The sequence below is a fragment of the Ruditapes philippinarum genome, unplaced genomic scaffold (genome assembly GCF_026571515.1).
Source record: "Ruditapes philippinarum isolate M1 unplaced genomic scaffold, ASM2657151v2 ctg8932_1_1_1_1, whole genome shotgun sequence".
Lineage (NCBI taxonomy): Eukaryota > Metazoa > Mollusca > Bivalvia > Venerida > Veneridae > Ruditapes > Ruditapes philippinarum.
The window spans coordinates 37,117-64,069 of NW_026860645.1; the positions used below are offsets into that span (position 1 = coordinate 37,117).

Here is a 26,953-nt window from a genome sequence, read left to right on the forward strand (position 1 = left end):
TGTAGACCCATTTTACATGGCTTTTTTTTTCATACTGTCAAACCGTTACAACATCGCGCGTCCAAAATCATCTCGATGTCTCTTTGACAAGTCTAATTAGTTGGACTGTTGTTGACCTCTGAATGACTGAATGACAGGACGACGGGAAAAGGATCTATCATTTTTTGCAATCATATTTCGCGATGATATGATTTAGAACAATGACGATAGTATAATGTATTTGTTTTAATGTAGTGTGACCGACTTGAAACAGTGAAAAGGTATCACAAAACTTTGTGAAAATTTCCTAAAAACAGACCTAGACCCCAGTTCCAATCAGAAGTTATGATAGTTCGCTATGTGTTGAAGTTCAAATATATTTGTTGAACAATAAAATCTTATTCCAACTGTCCAGACCCTTAATTGTCTGAGGTTAATTTCTTGGTCCTTGGAATGCAATGTTTGGTGCTTGTCACTTCAAACTTGTCAAAAGACCTATACCCAAAATGATGGGGACGTAATTGGATCAACATCTAATTAAATGTAACTGATCGGCTATTTCATTTTGACCAGGCGTTTATGTAATCATCCCTTGACTGTAAAAGGAAGTTTTATGTGGTTGCATGTGATTAAATGAACCTATATCATTTTTCTCCTATCGCATCATTTTTCTCCTATCGCTTTCTTATATTCAACGACATAATGCTTTTAGTGTTTTGTAAACGGTATGCATCTACATATCTGTTTACTTTTTGTTATGCATATTGTTCTTTTCCTAGTCTCGGAGAAAGCTGCAAAAATAGTACCGCGTCCAATTTAGATTTTACAGCTGTGTACTCGTCCAAGAAAATTCATATCGAAGTAATTCTTCACACAAAAATACATTTTAACCTCAAAATATCTCAGAGAAGTTTTAAGGTCTCAAAGCAAAAGAGAAATCTGTCACACATGTTTGGCATTATTTTGTCTTTTTTTTGTGTACTGCTTCGTCCAGTCAGCTTCGTATTGGGATACTGTCACCGTTGTCATCTGGAATCTGTAATATATACAAACAAAATCATGACATTATTTATTGCTGATTAATAATTGATCAATGCATTAATTTGTAACCTGTATTTTGAACCCTTGAACTTGTCTATGCGCGTAAAGCTTTGTTATTGTTTGCCTACAATATTTGCCAATGAATTGTTTATATTGTGTTCATTGCCATTTGATGAAATATTTATTTTTTTAAAAAATACATTTTTGGATCATACTTACTTTTTCCAATAAGACGGTAATTCAAGCCACAGAACATTCAGAGAATAGTTGTATTGAAACATGTGGCATATCACAATTTAATTATTACTAAGAAAAATACAATTTTATTTTTGTGATTATTTCTTAAAATGATTGTTTTAATGTTTCTAGCGGTGAAGATATCAATTATATCTTTACTGGCCGTGCTTCTAACAAATACTGCCTACACTGTATATTACAAACGGATATCTGTAAACGGTGAGTTAATTTTTCCTATTTTTCACTGCATTATATTCTACTTCACTCTAATAAAAATTAGCAAGCATTTCAACCTGTGCTCAAATACATTTTACGTGAATGTTAAGCCCTTTATATTTTCTACCAATTGTCATTTAAATGCAGTACTTGCGAGAGTTTCAGTGTTAAATGTGTAGCATTCCCGCGTGATATAAATATATAATTAATAATGATTAATTATGATGATGATAATGGTTATGATGATAACGGTGGTGGTGGTGGTGATGATTATGATGATATTGATGATAAGAATAATAATGATGATGATGATGATAAAAATAACGACAAAGATGACAACAATAACTATGATAACGATGACGATGATTATGATGTTGATGATGATTGTACGATGATAATTTTTATGATAATAATGATGATAATATATCAAAATAACGAGGATAATGATAAAGATTATAACAATGATGATGATAACGATGATAACGACGATGATTATGATGATGATAATAACGATGATGGTGATAATAATGATAATATTAACGATGATGATGATGCTGATGCTGCTGCTGATGATGATGATGATGATGATAACGTTGATGATGACGATGATTACAGTAGTGATGATGATGATGACGATGATGATTACAGTGAAGATGATGATGATAATGATGATGATGATGATAGCATTGATGATTTATACAATCATATGGCCATATAGATTGAAAATTACGTTTCTGTTCTATATAGGATGCGAGAATGATCCTTGTGGTAATGGAAATTGTAGCAGAAATATACTCGGTGGTTATATCTGTTACTGTGAGGACGGATGGTCGGGAACTAACTGTACAGAAGGTAATAATGAACATATATTTGCCCTGCCATTTGCCAATGTCGAGGACTGTTTCGCAAAAGAGTTGCTTAAAATCTTTTTACAAGATTTTAAATGATAAAGTGCTTAAATCTTTTGTCCATGCGTTTAAAAGAAGAGTTTTCATGTAATGCTTTCGAGGGATCACCTTTTCCGGATATTTATACATCAACACAGCAGGTGTCAAGTGCTGTGGGGCAGCCGTAAAAAATGTCCCGTACTTCATTTCAGTGTTGTTATATTTTTCTGGTCCTTCGGGATTATTTTAAGTCCAGCAGTTTTTAAGTGTTGAGAATTAAGTACCCCTTATGTCGGGGCATGAGGGATGTTATTGCACTTTTTTTCATTATCCTTCATGGACAGACTTAATCAAACCGAGTATGAAATTTTCATATAGAATTTGCTGTTTTTTAATGCTTCCGAGGGAAAATATACTGTATTTTGTCCATGCATGCTTTGTCAGAATCTTTTGCCAATGCTTTCAGAGAAAAACCATAACTGAAGCTGTGAAAGAATTGGTCAAGTGGAATAAGCAATCAATGTTTTCCAAGAAATAAAAAATTTCAACGAATAGGATCTTTTGTTTATCAAGTTTGCTTTACTAAAAACATCATATATAAATCAGCATCTTAATTAAAATTGGACTTTGTTCATATATTTCAGAACTTGACAGCTGCGGGTTCGATCCTTGTGTACATGGTAATTGCAGTGTCCAATCTTCTGGATATTCATGTACATGTGAGCTAGGTTGGACCGGAAGGAACTGTTCATATAAAAATAGTAGTTTCCAAATCATAAAAAATAATTCGCGTTCAGGTTGGTTGACTTGTTAATTTGTTTATAGCAATGAATTTTCAAGATTGATTTACTGTACGGGAGTCATAGCCGCCTAATTTGCTCTTTAACATATACAAGTGGAACATTTCCGACAGTCCGAAAAATGTATTTTCTCTAAATTAGTTGACGGGTATCTACAGAACGAATAGTTCCAGGTTCTAAGATTAAATTAGATTTTTAGACATTGCTTACATTTTAACAGAGCAACCAATTTGTTTTTAATAAGCGTTAAAGAAAAAAGAGCGGAAATATTTTTACACAATGATGGAATAAATTGACCCAGTATCAGCATGGTTGTCTGACACTCAACACCTTTGTAGGGTAACAGGTGTTTGATAGCCTCTACCTTTGTTTAGGTAGAGCATTGTACTGGGAATCGGGCAAATCGGGTTCGATATTTCTTAATTATTTGCAGATATTCCAGCTGATCTGTATGAAAATTATATAGAATTTTATGTTTATTATGCTTTGAATCTTAGTGGACTTTTAAATAAATGAGACTATACAATTAAGTTATCATTTAACACCGTCGCATAATATACACATTTGTAGATACATTTCAAGTCAAAATAATTTGACATCTTGGGCAGATTCTGAGATAATCTTATTTTTTAAAATCAAAATGGAAAGGCAGCAACAAAGTCGTAAATATATGTATTGTAAAAAAAAACATAACAAATAAGATAACACAGTTAGTGGTGATATTACATGCCAATACTGATGTTAGTATAATTAATATCTACAAATAATTCAGATATTGACAGGTGCGAGACAAATCTATGTATCAATGGAAATTGTAGTGACGTGAATGATGCCTATATATGTCACTGTCGTCCTGGCTGGACAGGTCAAAACTGCTCTGAAGGTATGTAAACAACGTTCGTTCCTTTCTTTCTTCCTTCAAACCTTCCTTCCTTCATTCATTCATTCATTCATTTTATCTGGGAGGGAAGATAAGTGTTTCTTTCTGTCCCAGATTTTATTATATCTTATTATATACTTATAAATGAAATATTGAGGAATATTGATAAAATAAAATGCGTACTTTCTTTTCCCGTATTTACACTGCGCAGTGAAGCAAATTTTCCGTATTTTCACTGCAGTGAAACATAATTTCCGTATTTTCAATGGGGTCTTGCCGGACTTTCTGCTAAATTCAGCCAATATGAAAATCTTTCAAACTGTGATGTCTAAAAAGAGAAAAATATTTACAGGAAACAATTAATTTCAGAATTTTTTATAAATACTTGTGCTTTCATGAAATATTTATTTTAGATGAAAATAAATCCTGTCTGATAGAAAAAAACTTGAATATCCTTTATTTATTTATTTATCTATTTATTTATTTATTTATTTATTTATTTATTTATTTATTTATTTATTTATTTATTTTAAAACTTGAATATCCTTTATTCATTTATTTATTTATTTATTTATTTATTTATTTATTTATTTTATTAATTAATTAATTAATTAATTAATTAATTTATTTATTTATTTATTTATTTATTTATTTATTTACTTATTTATTTGCAGAGATAGATGAGTGTCAGTCTGAACCGTGTTTCCATGGTAACTGTACGGATATGATAAATACATACACATGTCAGTGTGACCCAGGCTGGACCGGATCCAACTGCTCTGAAGGTTTCTGATACAAATCGTTCATCAAAAAAGTGGCAATGTCATTCTTTTATACTAATTTTCATGAAAATTTTGAAAATGTGTTTAAAACTATTATTTGGTGAAATAACTAAAAGGAAGCAATTTACACATTATCAATGACACTTACAATTCACATAAGTTACTATAATAAAAGGCGGACAAAATATGCAAAAATAGCCCTTACTGCGTTAGTAACGCAGTAGAAATATAGGTTATAAATACTGAAAAATCAGTCACTAATCGCACATAACATATAAATTATTACTTGAATCTTGTATATTTTTACTTTGCCTAAAATCTTAGTACATTTTTCTCAAGTTTTATTTTATTGAAATATTTTCGCTCATCTGGTTTAAAATCTAGTCTGGTCAAACAAAAATGCAAAGATTTTTAATAAGAAAACAAAATATGACAATTGATATTTATGATATTCAAAATGTTGTCCATGACTTAAAAATCTCTTACGTGGCTTGAAAACTGTCTTTATTGAATAATAAAAATGATGATAGTGTAGTCTCTTTATTAAGTAATTAAGTATTCCTCGTGATTTGTTAATGATAGCTTTTTTGACAATGTATTAATCCCTATTTTCTTTTATTTAGATATAGATGAATGTAAGAAAGCGCCCTGTTACCATGGTAACTGCATTAACTTACATAATGCCTATCAGTGTCACTGTTATACCGGGTGGTTGGGAATCAACTGTTCGCAAGGTAAACTCAGTCACGGATAATGGGTTCGAATCCTACTCGGGTCACGACCATGTTTCTTCAAATGACACCAGTACTGGTTGGTTCCAGGAAGCGACGAAAATGTCCAGATAAACGTTTTAGACATAAGAATGGTTAAGATCAAACAAAAGCTGATGTTTTTACATCATCCTCCTTATATCTACGTCAAATAACGTATAACGCTTTTTGTCATGTATTGTTACGGCTAGTATCTGATAATTTAATTATCATACAGATATTTTGGAATTATAGTTTCTCGTGTTAGGAAAATTGGATCAAAAACCACTCAAATTAAGTATCAAAACATGTTTCGCTTTATTCAGCTTCCTCAGTTGATACAGTTTCTCGTGTTCAAATTCAAACAATAATTTTGCTATGCAAGCAGCGAATGTGTTTATACACTTACAACTTCGTCTACCAATATATATGTATAGTATTAATTCTGATTTCGTAAAGTTTAGTGTTGAAAAAGGGCGTTTTTTATCTTATTTGTTTCAATAATTATAATTATAAAAACAATTACATAGTTCCGGTATAGTTTTGTTGGGCTTTTTTTCTATTCTTGTAATAGATTCAAATTGTATTTTATTTTATCTATTTATGTTATGCTGTTCAAAATGTTGGAGGAATTGAATTTATCATTATGGTTATTATTTTTTACTTAAAGCTGTATACAACGTTGCTCTAGGCAAAGTCACTGCCATGTCCAGTATTTATGAAGGTAACTCCGTGTTATATGGCCCACATAAAGGCGTTGATGGAAACAGGAACCAACAAATGTACCCGGATTTCTCGTGCTTCAGAAACGCGGAAACTGACGAGGGCGACCCCTGGTGGAGAGTAGATCTTGGCGAGGTATTCTTGATACAAACTGTGAAGATATACAACCGACTTGATTGCTGCAGTGAGTGATATCAGTATTTTGATAGGCCTATAATGCAGAAATAGTGTTATGCTTAAAATTTTGAACTGACTTTTATTGAAGCCAAGATCTCAAAGGGTGAACTTTTACAGATTTAGCACATTGATAAATAGTCATAATGCGAAGTTGTTCGTTTTATTTTACCAAATTCAGAATTATCATTGCAAAAATGTTTCATATCAAGTGTTATTATACCGCAGAGTTTAATTTTAAAACTGACAGGAAAATGATGTTTAATATCACCACTTTATATCACAACAAAACATAGTTTACTGTTATCATAGATTAAGCTTTGTTGATACATTTATTGAAAGTAATTTTACTGCAGAAATGTTATCATTTTTTGCTATTTTTTCAATCAAATCTGATAGCGACTAAAGTTATTTCTAGACCCATTATTTCCAGCTTTACTGGTTGAGAAAACCCAAGATGCCCCTTGCCATCAGGCAAAAGCGGGGGCACCGGAGTTAAACAGAACCACCAATCTTCCGTTAGCTAGCTAGCTAGCTAGCTAGCTTCCTCATAGAAAAGAAACCAATATCCGAGCCAGGATTCGAACTCACAGCGGTGTCAATGGACAGGAGATTTTTAAACACCAACCTCTACCGCTCCATAAGACTACAAAAAATCAGGCGCTGAAACTATACTCACGAGTTGTGCCCTTGTGAATAATGTTACTATATATTGTGTTTTTTTTCCCATGTTTACAGGCAGTCGTGCTAAAGATATAACCCTCTCAACAGGGACATCATTGGCTAATATGCTAACAGCCGGAATTGTGACGGGCCAGATGGCAGATATAGAAGAATTTATTCTTCCAAACAATACAGCAGCAAGATTTGTCCAACTAACAATGAATGGGACAGACCCTTTTCATTTGTGTGAAGTCGAGGTGTTTGGCATTCAAAGTTAATATTATCTTATATAGTACTGGAAAATTCGAGGGACAGGCTTTTGTTTTATTGAGCAAGAAACATTTCACATATTGTTTAGTACTGGTTGTTTCCATGAACGGATAAGTGTTAACAATCTTACAGGTTCTTACACAGTCGAGCTGAATAGAATTATTATAAAGTAATACAGAAAGATGATAATGAAACCTTATTCTTTCTGAATCTTCATGTAAACTTATTTCATGATTTTGTGTTTGAATAAACATTATAAATTATTTGGGGTTATCTCTATTTGAAATATGGCTCGTAAGGTAACCAGCCAATCAGATTTAATGTTTATGGATCTTGATAAAATACCATACAAACCTAAACTGAACAACACCATCAAATGTGTTTCATATTTTTTTATTTACATATAAACAAATATGATATCGTTTTTTCTTTGATTTATATCTCAATATAAACTGTGCTCATTACATAGAATACATATTAAAAGGCACAGTAACCATCACCCTATTTCTTTTAATTCTTTCGAAATGGCAAACATGTGTTTGATAATGTAAAGATAATGGATTAAGAGCATGTCAGCTATTCAAACTGAAAAAAGTAGCACCGAATACAGTTACGTGTCCTAAAGGTAGCAAAATGTAAACAAATTATATTTTGACTTCCATACAAAATGCTAATTCACTAAAAAATACCATTTGCCAAAAGGGCAAAATAAGCAAAAGATTGGTTATTTTTATGGCAAATAAATTTTTTATGGAAACTGTGAAAAAATTTCAATGAAAAAATGTAAAATACATTCCATTTTCTTTGGAAAATTTTAAATATATTCCATTTTCTATGGAAAATTTAAAAAGAAAAACAACAAAACACACAGTTCATGCAGATTAAAACATTTCAAATAATATTACTTTAAAAAGAACATGAAACAAAATTTATAAAAATTGGAAATAAGAAACCCTTTAATACCTGTTTATTTATACACTGTATACAACTCGAAACATTTACAAATATGAGCCGCATCATGACAAAACCAACATAATGGCTTTGCGACCAGCATGGATCCAGACCAGCCTGCGCATCCGCGCAGTCTTATCAGGATCCATGCTGTTCGCTTTCAGTTTCTCTTTTTGTAATAGTTTGTAAGCGAACAGCATGGATCCTGATCAGACTGCACGGATGCGCAGGCTGGTCTGGATCCATGCTGGTCGCAAAAGCATTACGTTGGTTTTGTCATGACATGGCTCAAATATATTCATAAGATTTTATCGAAACAAATGGGGCATGCATGAAATTATCTCCAAACCTACTGAAAATAGCAACAGAATATTTTTAAGTCTGAAACATTTCATTCTGTTAACATACAAATTTCATGTACATTTATATGACATAACAAAGCCATCTTTTGTTATAAATCTGGGTCAAGGATAGACCATAAGGCACTGTTGCTTTTATAAAATATTTCATCAGATATAGCTTTATCTACTTTACTTTCTGTTTGTAATTGGTACAACATAATATTTATGCTTGTCCAGCTGTATTTGATAAAACATATGCATGTCTGTAATTGAAAGACAAGATTGCATTGTGAAAAAATGCTATGCCACTGCATCAATATGACAGAAGTAGATTTTTATTTCTATGAAATTGAACTTTGCCACAATGCAGTAGTGTCTAATTTGGGGGTCAAAGTCATATATCTGCATGTGGAATGACAATGTGCAGATGTGTCTAATGTCAATATACAAAGGCCTTATTGCAATAATTGATTAAAAAATGAAAGCATTTTTACTTGACAAAAAATTAGGTATTAACTGTAATACATTAGCTGTATCAAACTTTGAGATGGAGGTACAGACAAATGATTTTTTACCTATTACAGACAAAATATGTTTATTTACTAATTACAAACACATTATCATTGTACTTTCAAATATCTGGAATGCATAGTTAGTGAGGTGAAGTGGTGACAATCAGATCTTTTATAAACATATTTAGGACACAATATTTACATAAATTCCAAACAGAATCATATAAATTATGATAATTTTACTTTTAAAATAAGAACAATTACTATAGACTTTGAGCAAAATGAAAAGGCACGGTCCAACTCTGTTTATACTTAATAATTACTTCAATCAATGTTATGTATGTCTATTTATTCAATTTGTATTTCAAAATGTTTTGTACACTTTGTTAAATCCTAAGCCTGCTAGTTGCTACAAAATCACTCCTTTTGTATCACTCAATGTTAATATTTAAATCACTCAATATCACCCGATGTTGAAATTTTATCACTCAATATGAAAATTTATATCACTCACTATGAAAACTTATAGCACTCACTATGAAAACTTATATCACTCACTGTGCATCACTCAATGTGAAAATTTTTATCACACACTGTGCAGGACTCAATGTGAAAATTTTAATCACTCATTTTGCATCACTCAATGTGAAATTTATATCACTCACTGTCCATCTTTCAATGTTGAATGTTGAATATTTATATCAATCGCTGTGCATCACTCAATGTTAATATTTGTATCACTAGCTGTGCATCGCTCAATGTTAAAATTTATATTTCTCACAGAGTATCACTCGATGTGAAAAATTATATCACTCACTGTGCATGACTAAATGAAAAATCTTATATCACAACTTAAACAGTCAAATCTGTGAACAAAGGACACTCAATGAAGAGACAAAACATGATCTCTATACAAGTGGTCTTTATTTGGAGGCTATTTTTATTCCATTTTATCAATGAAGAATTATTGAAAAGTGGCCTTTATTTGCAGGGTCACCTTTATTCAGAGGTGGTCTATAACAGAAGTTTGACTTACTATGACTGTAAAGTACTTAAAAGTCATATCTCTAATTGCATAACTCAATTACTGCCTTTAAACCAAACAGTGTATCTGGCATCGTTGATACAGTTATGGCCAATTTGAACGTAAAAAGTAAAATGGTAAAATAGTGGATAAACAACACAAAATGAAGAATTATACAGAAGACTTTTATACATGAAATAGACATAAATCTAAGGCACAGACTCAAATAATGTACCGTTACATATAATATACAGATTCGAGAGTGTTTCAATAAGCTATTAGTTTCTAACACAATCAAAACTAAAATAAATTTGTATAAATTAAACTAAATAATATACACTGTACAAACAAAAAGATACAAAATGACATATTTATTTTTAGCAATTCTTAAAATCTAAATAGTAAGTCTGATTACAAGAAAAGTAGGAGAATTTTTTAAAATTTCAAATAATTCACAAAACAAAAATCAAATAAATAGAGGATATTGAATGAGTGTAGGTATAATACTAAATTTATTGAACTAGTTGAAAAAAATCATATTATGCGAGCCTCTGGCGAGCATAATATTGTTTTATTCAACGAGTTCAATAAATTTAGTATTGAATCTACACGAATATAATATTCTATTTATCACATATATGAGATAAGGACGGTAAACTGTTAACAAGAGTCATTTTTATTTGACGCGCCTATAGTGTAACGCTAACATTAGCGTGCTTTAACGCTATGTTTATAGCGCAAAAATGACGTCACGTCAAAGTGTTATTACTCTAGTGTAATATTGTCTAGTGTAATATCGTTTTTATTAAATGGCTTTATTACACTCTTACGCCACGGTTTATGTGATAAACATACTTACTGAAAAGAATATATTTCATAGAAATCCTTTGCAATGAAAACGGCCATTTTTTCACAATATGCTCATGGGGTAAAAGGTTAATGAATTATAAAATGATTAAATAAAAATATTACATTATAGAAAATATAGACATGCATTTTAAGTTTAAAATGAAAAAAAAAATGACAATAAAAATAATTTGACAAACTAGTATTTTAAAATAAAATTAAAATAAAAATTATAAGGAATAAAAATAAGTATCCCTTATACCTAACATGCACAGATAAATTAAAACAAGACTGCATTTGTGAGTCACCGCATTAACACAATGCAGGTGCTGTGGTAGCATAAAAAAAACCAAAACTACAATGAAATACTTCTGCCTAAAAATAATTTTCAAACATAGACTAAACGTATCTAAAACTTTTGTATAAAACAAAGCACATTTTCTAAAAATTTCTTATTCACACATTATACAACAATCTAAAAAGAAGCCGTTACCAAAACAAAAAACTGTGGTCCAGTCAAATAAAAAGAAAAAAAAGACAAAGATGTAAAAATAACACAATATCTTCATGTTTGATCAAAGAGAGACAAGCACCAGAAATTCCTAAGTGTATCCTTAGTCATAGGAAATAAGACCAAAATTAGGACTATCTTAGGACTATTTCAATAGATTTAGTTAAGTTAAGTTAAAGATCTTAGATTTTAACAAAATTTGTTCTTCTAATGATAAATATATTTATTTGTGAATCAATGGGGATATTTTTATTTGTCGGGCATTATTTTTTGACAACGAGGGAAAATTTCATCAAAGATTTGAGTTTTTTAAATAATTTCGGGGAAATTTTCTTTAAAACGAAAAAATAACCAAAAACCTTTTTGGTTTTTAAACTAATTCAATTTAGACTTTTTTTAAAACCCTTTAACCCTAAATTTTCCAAAAAAATTTTGAAATCGGGGAAAAATAACTTAACCTATAAATAACATTTGAGCCATGTCACGACCAAACCAACAAAGTGAGTTGGTGGCCAGCTTGGATCCGCCGCGCAGTCTGATCAGGATCCATGCTGTTCACTTACCAACTCTATTACAAGTAGTTTGAAACTATAGCGAACAGTTTGGGGATTACTGATCAGGACTGTTGTCGTGCGCAGGCTGGTTCTGGACCATGCTGGCGCAAAACGCCACTTGTTGGATTTGGTCCATGACGGCCGGGGCTCATTTTATGTGTTATCCCCAATACTTTAAGTTCTTATTATGGTCCTGGAAAACTAAAATTATTACCAGTTTAAAGATAGAATTTCCATGCTTTTCTCGTTCAAATCTTTTTATTTCCTTTTCCTCACAATCTTGTCCACATTCTTAACAAGTTTGTTCACGACACTAGAAACGTCCTTGTCATGTTGTGCATTTTGTAAATGATATTCTCGATTGTGATTCTTCAGCGAAATCTTCGTTACAAAAGCTAAGCCGCATTCTTCGCACTGAAATTTTCCTTTACCCTTGTGTTGTTTCAAATGCCTGTTCAGGTATGCTCCGGTGGTGAAGCCTCGCAGGCATATCTTACAAAAATGCGATCGCTCTGTATGGGTTTTTATATGTTCTTTTAAATCTTGCTTCAGGACAAACTTTTTCCCACATGTCAAACATGAATGTGGTTTTTCACCAGTATGTTTGTACATATGACGGGTCAATGAAGTGCGAACCAAGAACGATTCATTACACACATTACAAACATGCGGTCGCTCGCCAGTGTGTTTACACATATGTAACTTCAGCTGACTTGACGAGTAAAATTTTTTGGAGCAAATTTGGCATATAAAACTGCCTTCTCCTGTATGAATACACATATGTACCCTCAAAAAACGTTTTTCCGAATAAACTTTGCTGCATACAGGACAAGGGAATGTTCGTTCACCTGTGTGAATGTTCATATGAATCTTTAAACTATACGCTGAAGCGAAATGCTTATTGCAAACTGAGCAAAGGAACCTTTTCTCCTTTATATGTGTTTCAAGGTGGCGTGTGAGTATGGACTGGGTTTTCCATAACTTTCCACATTGCTGGCACTCAAATAAGCCACGCCCAGTGTGAGAAGACATATGGAATTTCAGCCTGGACGCTTTTTTAAAGATCTTATTACAAAATGTACATATATGTAATTCACATCCTTGCGCTTTGTACGTCTTCATGTGTGCCTTTAATCTTCTCTCTCTTTGGAATATCATGTTACAATGTGGGCATATATGTGCACTTCTTTTGTCATGTACCAAACGAGTATGTGATTGAAGATTCTTTTTATCTGGAAATGTTTGATGACATTCAAGACACACTATTGGGTAAGTTGGATTCTTTGTTCTCACCACAAATTGGGTAGGAACCAATGAAACTGTTCCATTTTCAGTCACCACTCCTGCGTATAACGGAGCTTCTACCACTTCGTCTGGTTTGCTGTTTCTATTTGGTATCACATTATTGTTATTATTACCGTAACCAGTCTGAACCCTGTTTAAGTTTTCATTCCTCAATAGTTGAGGCGCGCTGTAATATTTGTACATTTTACCTTGAGATGTTTCACCGACTTTTCTGAAGCCGAATCAACGAATGCTTCGCACGATAACAATTTGACGTGTAGACCAAGTCACAGTCCAAGCAGTTGTAGTGTTTTTGTATTGAGATGGTTTCAGCAGATGACTCCTTGCAGCACTAAGTCCCATCAAAGACTCCTCACACAGCACACAAAAGTATGATGATATTTCGGATGGACTTGCAGTGTTCTTGGCATAACTGACAACACCATCAGTGTTATTTACAACACCATCAGTGTTATTTACAACACCATTAGTGTTATTTACAACATAATTTGTGTTATTTACAACACCATCAGTGTTATTTACAACACCATTAGTGTTATTTACAATACCATCAGTGTTATTTACAACACCATTAGTGTTATTACAACACCATCAGTGTTATTTACAACATCATTAGTGTTATTTACAACACCATCAGTGTTATTTACAACACCATCAGTGTTATTTACAACACCATTAGTGTTATTTACAACATCATTTGTGTTATTTACAACACCATCAGTGTTATTTACGACACCATTAGTGTTATTTACAACACCATCAGTGTTATTTACAACACCATCAGTGTTATTTACAACACAATCAGTGTTATTTACAACACCATTAGTGTTATTTACAACATCATTTGTGTTATTTACAACACCATCAGTGTTATTTACAACACCATTAGTGTTATTTACAATACCATCAGTGTTATTTACAACACCATTAGTGTTATTTCCAACACCATCAGTGTTATTTACAACATCATTAGTGTTATTTACAACACCATCAGTGTTATTTACAACACCATCAGTGTTATTTACAGCACCAAAAGTGTTACTTACAACACCATTAGAAGTACTCGCAACACCATTATTGTTGTCTCCACCTTTATCTGTCTGTTGCACATGCATCCCTTTACTTACTTCAACTGTATTCTCAACTTTCTTATTATTATCATTTTTTGTTTCAGGTTTATTTCTAGTAAGCTGTAAAACATCCTTTTCAACTAGTTCAACAATACCACTTTCATCTATATCAGTAACCTCTGCACCTAATCCATTAGCAATTTCATCTAAATCGCTATCATCAAATTCGTTTCTTTCAATCATTTCTATATCATCTTGGATCTCCATTTTAAGTTCATTCTCAATATCACCTCCAGTACTATTTCTATATTCATCTCTCTCAATTAGATCTATATCATCCTGTATTTCCATTTTAAGATCTGCAGCTTCCATTTCACTAATATCCAGATCATCTTCCAGTTCACTTATATTCAGATCGTCAACTCCTTCAATACCGGCCATGATATTTCTGAGGCCAGCCCTGTCAAGATTCATCTCTTCACATTCTGCGTCATGTAGTAAACTTTCAACCACTTTTTCTGCATCTTCACTTGTAGGAATAGGATGCTCTGTGTTGTTTTCATAGTCATCTTCTGGTTCCACCTTGATAATTATTGTGCTAAAATCCTCTTCCATTTCTGGGTCTGAACTTTATCCGACTTTCCTCTTCTTTCAATGTCTAAGTTTTATATTTCATATTTTTTTGGAAGACTTCCTATAAAGACAAAGGTTTGTTTTTTTTAATTTATAAAGTATCAATTCAGAATAAAAACACTGCATCCAGTATTCATTTCTTTATTTTTCTTAACCAATTTTGCAGACATACCAAATATTTAGACTAATAAAGTTTCTTTATAAGAAAATAAAAAAAAAAGTTTTAAAAACATTTTTTAAAGCCGACTAAAATATGCAACCTCTGGAAAAAAAAACCCACCAAAAATCTGTATAAGAATGGAGACTGTGGCTTTTTGAGCCTTAACTTTTTCTTTGATTATGATACCATGTAATCATTGTAATAATTAGAATATCAATAAAACTTTTTTTCTTTTATAAAGTACTTTCATCTTGATTTTTTTCAATACAGTACAGCAGTTACAACTTGGAAATTCAGTAAGAAATCATGACATCCCATCAATTTTCTTTTCCAATCAATAGGCTATTCAAGTTTTGTTTGGTTTAGAACATATGTTAAGATTATAACATTCAAATCTACAGTTGAGTTCACACTAAAGGTTACACAAAGTGCACTTGGAGTGCACTAGATGTGCACTACAAAGTGCACTAGTAGTGCACTACTAGTGCACTTCATAAGTGCACTTTGTAGTGCACCAGACCTATTATATGTATTAAGCAGTTACCTACTATTTCAATGAATAACAATTTGACTTTTACAAAAATATAGATATCTGTATAATAGTTTTTCATAATAAATTTGAAGTTGTGAATATTGGATTTTGTAAAATATGGCATAAAATATTTGAACAATAATTGTTCAAAGTCATTAATTTTACTGATTTTGTACTCTATGACTTAATTGTTAGAATAAGTAAATATAAATAATTATAACTTTAATGTTAATAAGTTAGTGCATAAATAAACAAAAGTAATTGATAGTTAATTTGATTCTATTTAATGATAATCTGGTAATGAAATAATTATGAAACGTTGAAATGCTAATTAAGAAAATATTCAGTTTTTTTTTTGTCTTTTTTTTTTGGGGGGGGGGGGCAAATTATACAAATTAGTTATTTTTTTATCTTATCTTATAATTGTTTTAGTTAAAGGTTATGATTTTAAGCATTAATAGCCTTTAATACATTAAAGAATTAATATGTTTATAATTGGCCTAAATTTTGTCAATTTTATCTCATTTAAAATCTCTCTTACCTTCTCAAACCAAGATTTACCTAGGATTAATATAAATGATATATATTATTCTGAAAATAAAAATATTTACATATAATGGTGGTATGTATGAATTGTGGATTAAGTGGATATGTACCTGTTGGACACTGGTATATATTTTAACTGACATGGATATTAACAAAAAGATTAGAAAATCTTTCATTTCCATTTTTTGAGACAACACCAATCTTTTATCTCTTTTTTTTTTTCATGCATTGTAACATAATTATGCAATATGATTATTTTTATGAGTTCATTATAAAATGCTAAAATATTTCAGTTTTCTTTTTTCTTTTTGTACTACTTGTAATGAAATTTATTTGCACATACAGAATTTACATTGCCTACTTATATTTATCATCTGCCTTTTGTTATTTACCCTAAGGGGCTCTCTTATCAGCAGGGTACTATAATAAAATACCAATACACAGCACGACTTTTGACACTTAAATCTTCTGTAACTGTCTTCTGCTCATGTATGATATTTTATTTTTAAAAAAAAGACAGATCTGCATTAAAGATAAAAAGGAAGTTGCAAAGGTTTTATAATCATGTATTTAAATATTTTCTTTAAAATATATTATCTTCTAAATGTGTTAAAACTGACAAGGCAAATTTGTCAAATCTATAATAGAAAAAATTAACATTTCCGAGTTCAGAAACTAAAAGATGCTGAAAATTTTAATGCAGAATTGCAAAAAAATGTGGATAAATATTGATATGAGGTCTTTCTAGAATAGTTAACACTGATATTGATATTAAATCAGTTTTTTATGATAAGATTAGAAAATTCCACTTCAAAGACAATAATGACAATAATATATAACATGCGTTTATGCCATTGTGATTATTTTTTACATTTGATTATACAAACATTATAGTCATTTATCTATGTCTTACATTTATTTTGGGAAAAAAACAGGAAATTTTAAATAAATATTGCATACATCTGCATTTTTGTTATTTACCCTGAGGCCCTCTTATCAGCAGGAGACCAGTGTAATGAAAATAGTCGCTCTCTCAGAAAAATACCAATACACAGCATGACTTGAGACTTTCCTCTTGTATTAAAGCATTCCCATTATACATTAAATCTTTAATATAGAAATCTTGAATAAAGTTATCAATTTTATTTATTTCATGGAAATTTTTTAATTATTTATATCTTTAAAAAGAATGCAAGCATTTCATGGTTGAAAAACATAATATCACAGTGTATGGATTGTTTTAAAATTAATGAATTAATATTCTCTTTCAATCTTGAACATGAGGAATTGCCTCTTAAGTTATTTATTATTATGCAGTAAGGCAAGAAATGTGGATAAATGAATAAATATAGAAATTCCGCTTTAGAGACAATAATATATATCTAATTTCAATGCATACTTATAATCTGCAAAATTGACTGTTCTTTGTTATTTACCCTGAGGCTCTCCTATCAGCAGGAGAGTTGTATAATAAAACAGTCCCTCAATACACAGCATGACTTGAGATTTTCCTCTTCAATAAAAGTAATTCCCCTTATACATTAAATTTTTGATATTGAAATCATGTATAAAGTTATCAAATTTATTTATTTTATGGATAATATTTTAATTATTTATATCTTTAAAACATATGCAAGCATTACACAGTTGAATACTAAATTATCACAGTATATTGATTTTTTTTAAATATTCTCTTTCAATATTCAACATGATGAATTATCTCTAAGTTATTATTAGCTTAAATATAAACCTTTCCTTGATTTGTTTGAGCTTATGAAAAAAAGTTTATGTTGTTACAAACTAGATTAATTAGGCCAGAATTGTCAGATTTTCCAATTTGTACACTAGAAAAGTTGAAATGCATGGCCATTAAGCTTTAAAAACACTTATTTAAATATCCATTATGGAGCATATTTATTATTTACAAATAACCTTATTAATTCTATAAATTTGATTTTAAGGGGTATTATTTTACACTTACAGTTAAATACTGGTTAAGAAAAATATGATTACAATAAATATATTTGTTTTTAATTTAAGCTTTAACATGATATCACTTAAAAAGTTAAAACTGCTGATTTTAAAATTTACTTATTAATATTCATGAATAGGCCACAATTATATTCCCAAAGTTTTTGTTTTCTTACAACAGCTTAACAATGGATGCCCCTTGTCACTTGATATGCAATTATCCAATAAACAATTTAGGTGTCACCTTCCCTGGTCAGCCTGGTCATATGGTCTAGTGCACTAGAAGTGCACACGGTGTGCACTTCTAGTTCAGCTCTAGTGCACTAGAAGTGCACAAGGGTGGGAAGTTTAGTGTGAACTCAACTGTATAAGTATAAAATCAGAACTGGTCTCACTTCTGTAAATTCTAACCATAATAGCAGGCTTAATGTTTTGGTAATGCTGCACACCCCACCATTTGACACTGTTAAATTGTATAAAATACATTCAGATAATAGGTTTCATGACTCTAGGTCAAATGCTTTTTGAGTTACATGCGACACAAAAGAGAACGGACGGACAGACAAGGGTAAATCTAAATGCCCCCTCCCCACTAAAGTGGGAGCACAAAAATACAGAATTTTCAACAGAGTTCCTAAAGAAAGCCCAACACAGCAAAATTGAAAATGTTGCAGGACCAGTTTGATTTAGCCTGTTCATAAACAGTAATGGAAAGTGCAATTTACTGCCCCCTCCCCCGCCCTGACCAGCTTAAGCAGAATTCTACATTTAACATTTAACACTGGAAAAATTTAGATTTTTGAAACATCCGCAGATTCTCATTTCCAGTATTTTTTTCGTTTCAATGAAATTATACATGTTGTCCTATGTACCCAAGCATGTCCCACTGTACCATATATGGTGTCCCAGAGTGCCCCTAGCTCGGGGCACTCTGGGACATTTTAACAGTTTAATGACCGTGTTCTATTGCATATCTCCAAGTCAACTTAATTATTTTAGGTTCAGTTAGTTATCTGTTACATCCAGAACATATTTTCCTTTTCATCCACGAAAGCGAGCATCAATCTTTAAGATATGTTTAGTAGGAGAATGAAAATTATGATTTTGTCCCATTGTGCCCCAGTCTCCGTTATCTTTCAGTTTCATGCCTATGAAACGGCTTAAATGTGGCATTATCCTGGTTTAACTTACTAACTCCCATGTAAACAAAAATATATACCTTCATATTACAAACGAATGCTGTGGAAACGACAGATAATCAGTTGATTTTCATTTAAATATTTATCACGTTTTTCACCTGGGCGCTTCCGCAGTAATAATCCAAAACAAATGGGGTCACTAAACAAAGGGAAGTAACTATACAAACATGTGCGTGTAAAGATTATTTCGCGGCACGGTCATTTTATACTCGAATCGTGAACGTGATCGAGTCCCGTATTGGCGTATTTTATATAAATGAAAGAAATATGTTTTACGATTAATCCGTTGGGATTTTTTGTGTTTAATTAATCATTATCAATTTGTCACTGTACTACGATATTATACCTAAATATACCAGGAATGCCAGAAAATTTCAAGTTATGTTTGTTAACATGCTCAATTTTAAGTGTGAGTTTCAAAGCATACTGTATATTTTTGAATGCAGGTATACATTAATGGAAAAAGAATCATGCAATAATGGACAGATTGTTGTCACCATGCGATGTTGTTGCACATTTTTATGCGAGACTCTGGGTACATTGTATACAATGGTAATGTAACGATTCGCCACACTAACGATTCGCCACATAACGATTCGACACAGAGTAATAACGATTCGCCACAGTTAAATAACGATTCGCCACGTGTTGAAATACAAACTTTTTCACACCTGTTTTCAAATTGTTGATGGAAAACTTTTTTCCATTTTATATTTCATTTGTTAATAACATAAATTAATTACACTGAATAAAGCTTTTATTGAATAAAAAACACACGAAAACCAAATATTTTATTAACAAAATTACATAACACATTTTATAACTTCGTTATTTATATAAACTGGAAAAATATAGTAACAAACATTTATAGAATAAAAACACATGAAATTAATTTTTTTTATTACCAAAATTACATTACACATTGTAGATGAGAAAAACTTCCGTTATTTATATAAACTGGAAAATTATACGAAAACAGCTTTTATTGAATAAAGACAAATGAATATTTTATTACCAAAATTACATTACACATTGTAGATCTATAAGTTAAACTTTGTTATTTATATAAACTGGAAAATTAAAAGAAAACAGCTTAAATTGAATAAATGAAAATAATATATTTTACTACCAAAATTACATTACTGTACACATTTTAGATAAGATATTTATATAACTAACATATTTTATTACAAAATTTACATAACATAACATAACATGTAGTTTATTAGCATAATATGTGTTTACATACATACATAGCCATTTACAATGCAAGAAGTACAGACATGAAATTTTTACATACATAAGCTTAATTGCCGCATTGTTTTGAAATCTGCTCACATTGTCAGATAATTAAAGGATTATTTCGGCGTCAATTAAATATTTATACAATTTAAGGTGATTGGCTTGTTAAGATAAAAGGTGTGACAAATGTTTTAGATATGCGTTCTTTATTCAATTATCGCAATGATCACATGTTTTTGCAATTTTTTTAAATATTTGACATACATATAATATATGAAATATATATTTATTTCTATGAATGATAATGAAATTGTGATGTTCTTTGTTCCTTTATTTGCAGCTGTCTGTTCTCCGTAAGAATGTCATCAGTTAAAACTTTTTATGTTCTTCTTCTTATTTTTTTCTTTGCTTTTGTCATGTGACCACATAATTATTTTATTTGTAATTATTGTATGTAACGAGATACTGTAAATGTATAAGTTACCGAAATAAACTATTTCTTCTTATATTAATTGACATTTATGTTTATAATTAATCAACATATATTATCACTTTCTTGTAAATGTACTCCTGTAATAATGTACGTTACTTTGATAAATTGAAAATCCGCGATGGGGGCTTTAAGTTCAAATTACTTGTATTAAGAAACATTATTAAATTATTGTCATGGTCAAAATATTAAAACAAAAGGAAAAAGTTGGTTGATAACTAAAAAAATCGTTGTTAGATCTATAATCATACTGTGGCGAATCGTTATTTAACTGTGGCGAATCGTTATTACTCTGTGGCGAATCGTTATGTTGCGAATCGTTAGTGTGGCGAATCGTTACTAATTCTATACAATGATAGTTTTAATATCAAAACATTACTATCAAATGACATCGCAATAGCATGTGAAAGCAATGATTTCTTTATATAGATTAAAGATAACGAAATTACCAATTAAGAGGTATACTTAAATCTTTTATGCACGAATAGTGCTAATGCACCTTTATTCGTGCATTAACAACTTTTTATGCAGAAGCCCCTGGACTTATTAATCTCGCGTCCTGCGGGTTTAGGCTTTTATTTATCGTTATTTATTTTATTTTTAGCAACAACATAGATCACAGTTACATAATATAAAGATATATAAAATTTAAATTAGTCCTCATGCTTCAGCAGATGTTAATGTATGAAATTAATGTGCAATCCGGGTATAATTAAAGCCGTGTTTGTTTGGTCGTATTATAATATGATTTGCAATTTTAAATATTCAAATCGTCTCAAAGAAACAAATTGCAAATAAAAATCAGTAATGTTCCCAATTGTTTTGAACTAAATTAGGATTCTCAAATTAACCAATCATTCGATTAATTCATTCAATTTTAACTTAACTGGTTAATTAATTAATTGATAAATAAGTTACAATATAATGTGTTAATTGATAGAATTACAATACAATGAATATATATTTCTAATTATTTTATATTTACAGTTTCACAATCAGTTGAGAAATACAAGAAATTTTCTTAATAAGAGTTGTATGATTGTTTGACCTTTTACCCCATGAGCATATTGCGAAAAATGGCCGTTTTCATTGAAAAGCCTCCTGTAACAAGTTCAAACTGCTATGAAACTATGAAAAATGCTTCAATACTGATGAAACTTGGCACAAATGTTGACTGGACCATAGCCTCTGTAACAGCATGCTCAATCGTAAATTTCCTGTTACCATGGCAACGGGGGACGTCTCAAAATTGCCAAAAATCACTATTTTGCATTGTTTTTTTTTTTTCCATCAAAACTGATTTCAAAGTGCTGCAACTTCTCAATGGATTGAGATAGAGTAAAAGGCTTTTCAGCGTCAGTTACTAGTTACCCTAAGATCGACCTGAGGCCAATTTTGCCCTGTCACACGTCCAAAATTTTCTTGGCGATGAGGGGCACTCCGCCCCCTTCAAACCCCCCAAACAGAAGGTGGCACATCCCTCTTCTGGCAACCCCCTGATGTAACATTTGGATGGGGGACATCGCCGAAAAAGTGATCACTTTTTTAACAACATTTCTCAAACGAAAAACAGTGTTTGGGGCCTAAAAAGGGCATTTTTTCACTGTTCGAGCCCACAAAAAATGGGGGGGGGGAAGGTTAACAAAAATTATGAAAAAACTTGAAATTACCCAAAAACTAGTTTTCCCATGTTAACAAGTGCCCTAACACCTAATTTTGGTGAAAAATTGTTGTTTTTTGACATTTTTTTATTTTTTTTAATTAATTAATTTTAATTTTATTTGCGATGCTAATTTCTTACTAATTTTACTCCTAGAAAAACATTATAAGTATCTTTTTAAGATATTAAAATGTACTTGACTACTGTACTGTGTAAGGCATAGGTGTTCGGCGCGTTGATTGGTCACTACCCCCGCACCCCCCCCCCCCCACCCCACACCCACTCTACAGCCATCCAACCTCTCAAAACCATGTAAAATACAGCATTTTTCATTTGAAACATGTTTTAATATTTGGTTTATGCTTTTAATTCAATTACCTTCATTTCCCACAAAAAATAAAAAATTGAGTTTTTGGGCTGTAGAGTGAGTGGGGGGGGGGGGGGTGCGGGGGTAGTGACCAATCAACGCGCCGAACACCTATGGTGTAAGGTATTCATAAATGAAATTGAAATATGTATACAAAAATAAGTAAGGAAAAAATCAACAAAGAAAAACGCAATACTTTTGAGTTCGAATTGTCCTTTTCGAATAAAAGACCTTTCCGCTTTTTAAGCACTTACAATTTCGTTCGAAAATAATTCGTATTAGCTGGCTGTCATTGTTTGTTGTCACTCGCTACTACACTTGAATAGGCACAAGATAGCACATGTTGACAGCGTCTGGATAATTACTTTAATTATAACAGGATAAGTGCATGCAATCTGTCGATTATCAATGGCCGAAGCAAGGAGTGCTGTGTCCGAGCCCAGGGTTGGCAGAATTGAAGAAGGACGCAATCCGAAAGAAGACTTCTTACTCGGATTACGAGCATACGTTATTCGTCGATTTTTCAGGATTAGGTATACATGTAGATTTGAAATGATCTCTTTACTTTGTACTTTTTTCTGCTGTTTTACGACTCCAAATTATGATAACCTGTTGTGAATCACATGTTCTCTCTAAAGATCATGGTAGATTTAGAGTCAATGTACCAGTGCTCGACCAGCCCAGTGCTCGACCAATAGGACTACATTGTACAAATACTCCAAGTTTGGTAGAAGTTGGGCCATTTTGCAGACGATATTAAACAGTATACTCGAACCCCATGATAGTTGATACCGGTGACTCAACGGTACCGGTATATTCACAAATCTCGCGATATTTTTGTCAACACCAACCCCCTACCAAGTGTTTATATTGACATGCTCCCAGTAATATTGGCTTTTCAAAGTTTTAAACATTTTCATGAGTTTCTGAAGGAAATATTTCACATATCCTACCTAATTTTTATTTTACTATCCTATGTTTCCATTGCATAAATTAGTCTCTCTACAAAACACTTTTTTTTCCAAGAAAATAAAAAATGACAGGTGGTGACGTCATTCAACCTCCGTTACATGTCACTTGACCTTTTTTGACATCATTTTTGGCGGGAAAAAATTAATCTATGGAAAGCCATTAGTGCATATAAAATAGTTTATGAAAATTAAAAAGTCAGTTTCATTCAGTCTTTTAAGTGAGTCTGTGTAAAGTGCCATATTGATATTTTATCTTCATCATATAGAAATAAAATTGATTCAATGATACAAAAGGACCAGACAATCACAACAACACTAAAATAAAGTGAAGGGGAATTTTTGAATCCAGCCACATGGTATAATATACACCTGTAATTGGGAGGAAAAGGTTCTTAAACAGAGATCCCTTGGGAGTCATAAAAGATGAACAGTAAATTATTGAAACACACGTTTTTATGTTGTTTTTAAGCATTTTTTTTTCAGATATGAAAACAAGAATTCTAAAATGATATATTTGCTATTAAAACTGCAATGGCTTTCCATATACCAGTGCACCGGTAGCATGAAGTCTGTTTAACTACGTCATACAAAATGGTCGACCATTGTTTACATTCGCAATGAGCAAGAATTTCAGAGTAACAGAACTCTGTGATGTAATTTTAAGAGGATTAAATGTTAATAAAGTTGTTTATTCCTTCTTTTTTTCAAGTAAGTAAATTTTTATATGAAAAACACCTTGTATAAAATATGTACACCGGTATCGTGGAGACCCGGGCTACACAAATACATTTTTAAAACAAGTAGCAGAGACATAGACACACCAATGTTTCACTCAATCTTACAAATCTGAATGTATCCTCTATACTAAATGGAAATGAGGCCTGGTATCACTATGGGGCACAAAATGACTCATTATTTTGAATTAGCCGCATTTAGTGACAACATGACCCCTTTCCTGTTGTCATAAAACCATGGGTCAATAATTAGTTCAGAACTCACTTGATTGTCAATAAGTGTTTACACACATGACTTTAGAACTAACAAAGAATGGTATAGATACATGCAAATTGTTAATTGATTGGGAGAAAGTGGTCATATAGCGGGATGGTCTCAATTTTATATAGAAAAACCATTTAAATATATATGTGGAGAAAATTCAGTTTTTTGAAGAATTGGTTGTATTAGCTCATCGGTTGTGAAAATTGGGTGGGTCTTTTAGTAACTGTACTTTACTGAAGGTATTCACTTGAAACTTTTGAATGAAATATGGCCCTTTTTGAACATATAATTTTTTTTTTCAATATTCATGAAAGTTTTGGTCTGCGTCCCTCAGCTTCTCAAATAAAACGTCACATAGGTGTGAAATCCTTTAATGTGAGAAATAGAATTTGGTCAAAAAGCACAATTAAATAATAATAATATAACAGTTATAATAAACAAAAAAGCAACAACAACAAAAATACAATTTGATTAAATCATTTCAAAAAGGGGGCAAATACTTTGTTTAAAATAAAGACATCAGGCAATATTTTTTTATTATCTTTATAATCCAAACTAATATGACTGTGACATAATGACATATTTTGATTTGGATTATAGAAATACTATAAAAAATTGTTACATAATTGTCTGGCTACAATAGTAAAACTGACTGTAACCTTAATAAACACAGAAGAATACAAAAAAGTATCAATCAATAAACATTTACATTTACAAATCTCATAGGAAATCAAAACAAGTAAAAAATTATGCACCCATTTAAGGCCTTTTCTGATACTTTTGCATTCCTTCAGATGAGCAAAAATATTTCATGAAAACCAACAATTAGAAAAATGTACAAAGATTTTAAGAAAAGTAAAAATATTTACAATTCAAGAAATAATTAACCTATTGTATACCATTAATTACTGATTTTGCAGTATTTAGCACCATATATTTCTACTGTGTTACTAGCGCAGTAAGGAATATTTTTCCAAAAATTGTGGATTACTTTTGGTAGTATTTATACATTTTAAGTGCTGTTTGCAATATGTGTGTTCACCTGATAATATTTCGTCACCTTAGTGCATAGCCCAACAAAGTGTGTGTTTTAGGGCTTTTTATTATAAAGACGATGGTCACCCTTTTTAAAGACAGCCATCTATGAAATACCAGGTTATAAAATCGATCGGTCTTTCAGTCGAAATATTGAGACTACTTAATGCAATAACTGATTAATTTCTATTAATTTTATAAGGACTTTTAACATTATTGCACAAAGAAGATGATTTTACTTTTTAATTCATTTTGAAAATTTCATATAAATAAGCATGAATCTGGAGGGGTGCAACTTTAAATTCAGCCAATCTTGATTTAAATTGTCGGTTTAAAATAAAGTCATTGCATCACTAACAAAGTATCAGAGTACACTGTTTGATATTTGATTTTTGGTCACTTGAGTAGTCACATGTGTAGATATAAGATAGAAAGTCCCTGTGATTTAATTATGTGTAACAATTGACGGCTAAGTGCAAAAAGGTCATATCAGAATCTCAAAAGTCACTGTGACTTGTATCTATCTAATCACAAATACTTGATGCAAAAAGGACATATCTTATTTTTTCCAATACTTGGTGGACCTGACACTTTGAAGTTGATAGGGCAACTTTTCAAGCTTTTGTGATGGAG

At 31.3% G+C, this 26,953-nt stretch overlaps 4 protein-coding genes across 4 annotated transcripts in view; 2 read left to right on the forward strand and 2 right to left on the reverse strand.

The window, feature by feature from the left end:
• The first annotated feature begins 1,367 nt into the window (after positions 1-1,367).
• LOC132712871 (protein jagged-1a-like) lies at positions 1,368-7,590 on the forward strand. Its single transcript, XM_060695309.1, has 8 exons — positions 1,368-1,476; positions 2,221-2,325; positions 3,005-3,040; positions 3,933-4,043; positions 4,715-4,825; positions 5,446-5,556; positions 6,242-6,478; positions 7,207-7,590. The coding sequence occupies exons 1-8, from the start codon at positions 1,368-1,370 to the stop codon at positions 7,407-7,409; spliced, it is 1,023 nt and encodes a 340-aa protein (XP_060551292.1). The 3' UTR covers positions 7,410-7,590.
• Positions 7,591-12,394: 4,804 nt separating this feature from the next.
• LOC132712874 (gastrula zinc finger protein XlCGF57.1-like) lies at positions 12,395-13,747 on the reverse strand. The gene has a single exon (XM_060695313.1). The coding sequence runs from the start codon at positions 13,626-13,628 to the stop codon at positions 12,399-12,401; it is 1,230 nt and encodes a 409-aa protein (XP_060551296.1). The 5' UTR covers positions 13,629-13,747; the 3' UTR covers positions 12,395-12,398.
• Positions 13,748-13,762: 15 nt separating this feature from the next.
• On the reverse strand, positions 13,763-19,697 carry LOC132712875 (uncharacterized protein DDB_G0290685-like). The gene is made up of 2 exons (XM_060695314.1): positions 19,577-19,697; positions 13,763-15,209 (listed from the first exon to the last, which is right to left on the reverse strand). The coding sequence occupies exon 2, from the start codon at positions 15,128-15,130 to the stop codon at positions 14,006-14,008; it is 1,125 nt and encodes a 374-aa protein (XP_060551297.1). The 5' UTR covers positions 15,131-15,209; positions 19,577-19,697; the 3' UTR covers positions 13,763-14,005.
• Positions 19,698-23,578: 3,881 nt separating this feature from the next.
• Positions 23,579-26,953, forward strand: part of LOC132712872 (carnitine O-palmitoyltransferase 1, muscle isoform-like) — a 37,371-nt gene continuing 33,996 nt past the window's right edge. The window contains exon 1 of the mRNA XM_060695311.1: positions 23,579-23,848. Coding sequence (XP_060551294.1) covers positions 23,724-23,848 — 125 coding nt within the window. The 5' untranslated portion in view covers positions 23,579-23,723. The remainder of the gene's footprint in view (positions 23,849-26,953) is intronic.

Bases quoted from the DNA above. Each gene is read 5' to 3' on its own strand.
- LOC132712871 (XM_060695309.1), top strand. From the start codon at position 1,368: ATGATTGTTTTAATGTTTCTAGCGGTGAAGATATCAATTATATCTTTA. The intron at 2,326-3,004 runs GTAATAATGAAC...CATATATTTCAG, and splicing joins GGGAACTAACTGTACAGAAG to AACTTGACAGCTGCGGGTTC. The intron at 6,479-7,206 runs GTGAGTGATATC...CCATGTTTACAG, and splicing joins CAACCGACTTGATTGCTGCA to GCAGTCGTGCTAAAGATATA.
- LOC132712874 (XM_060695313.1), bottom strand. From the start codon at position 13,628: ATGTACAAATATTACAGCGCGCCTCAACTATTGAGGAATGAAAACTTA.
- LOC132712875 (XM_060695314.1), bottom strand. From the start codon at position 15,130: ATGGAAGAGGATTTTAGCACAATAATTATCAAGGTGGAACCAGAAGAT.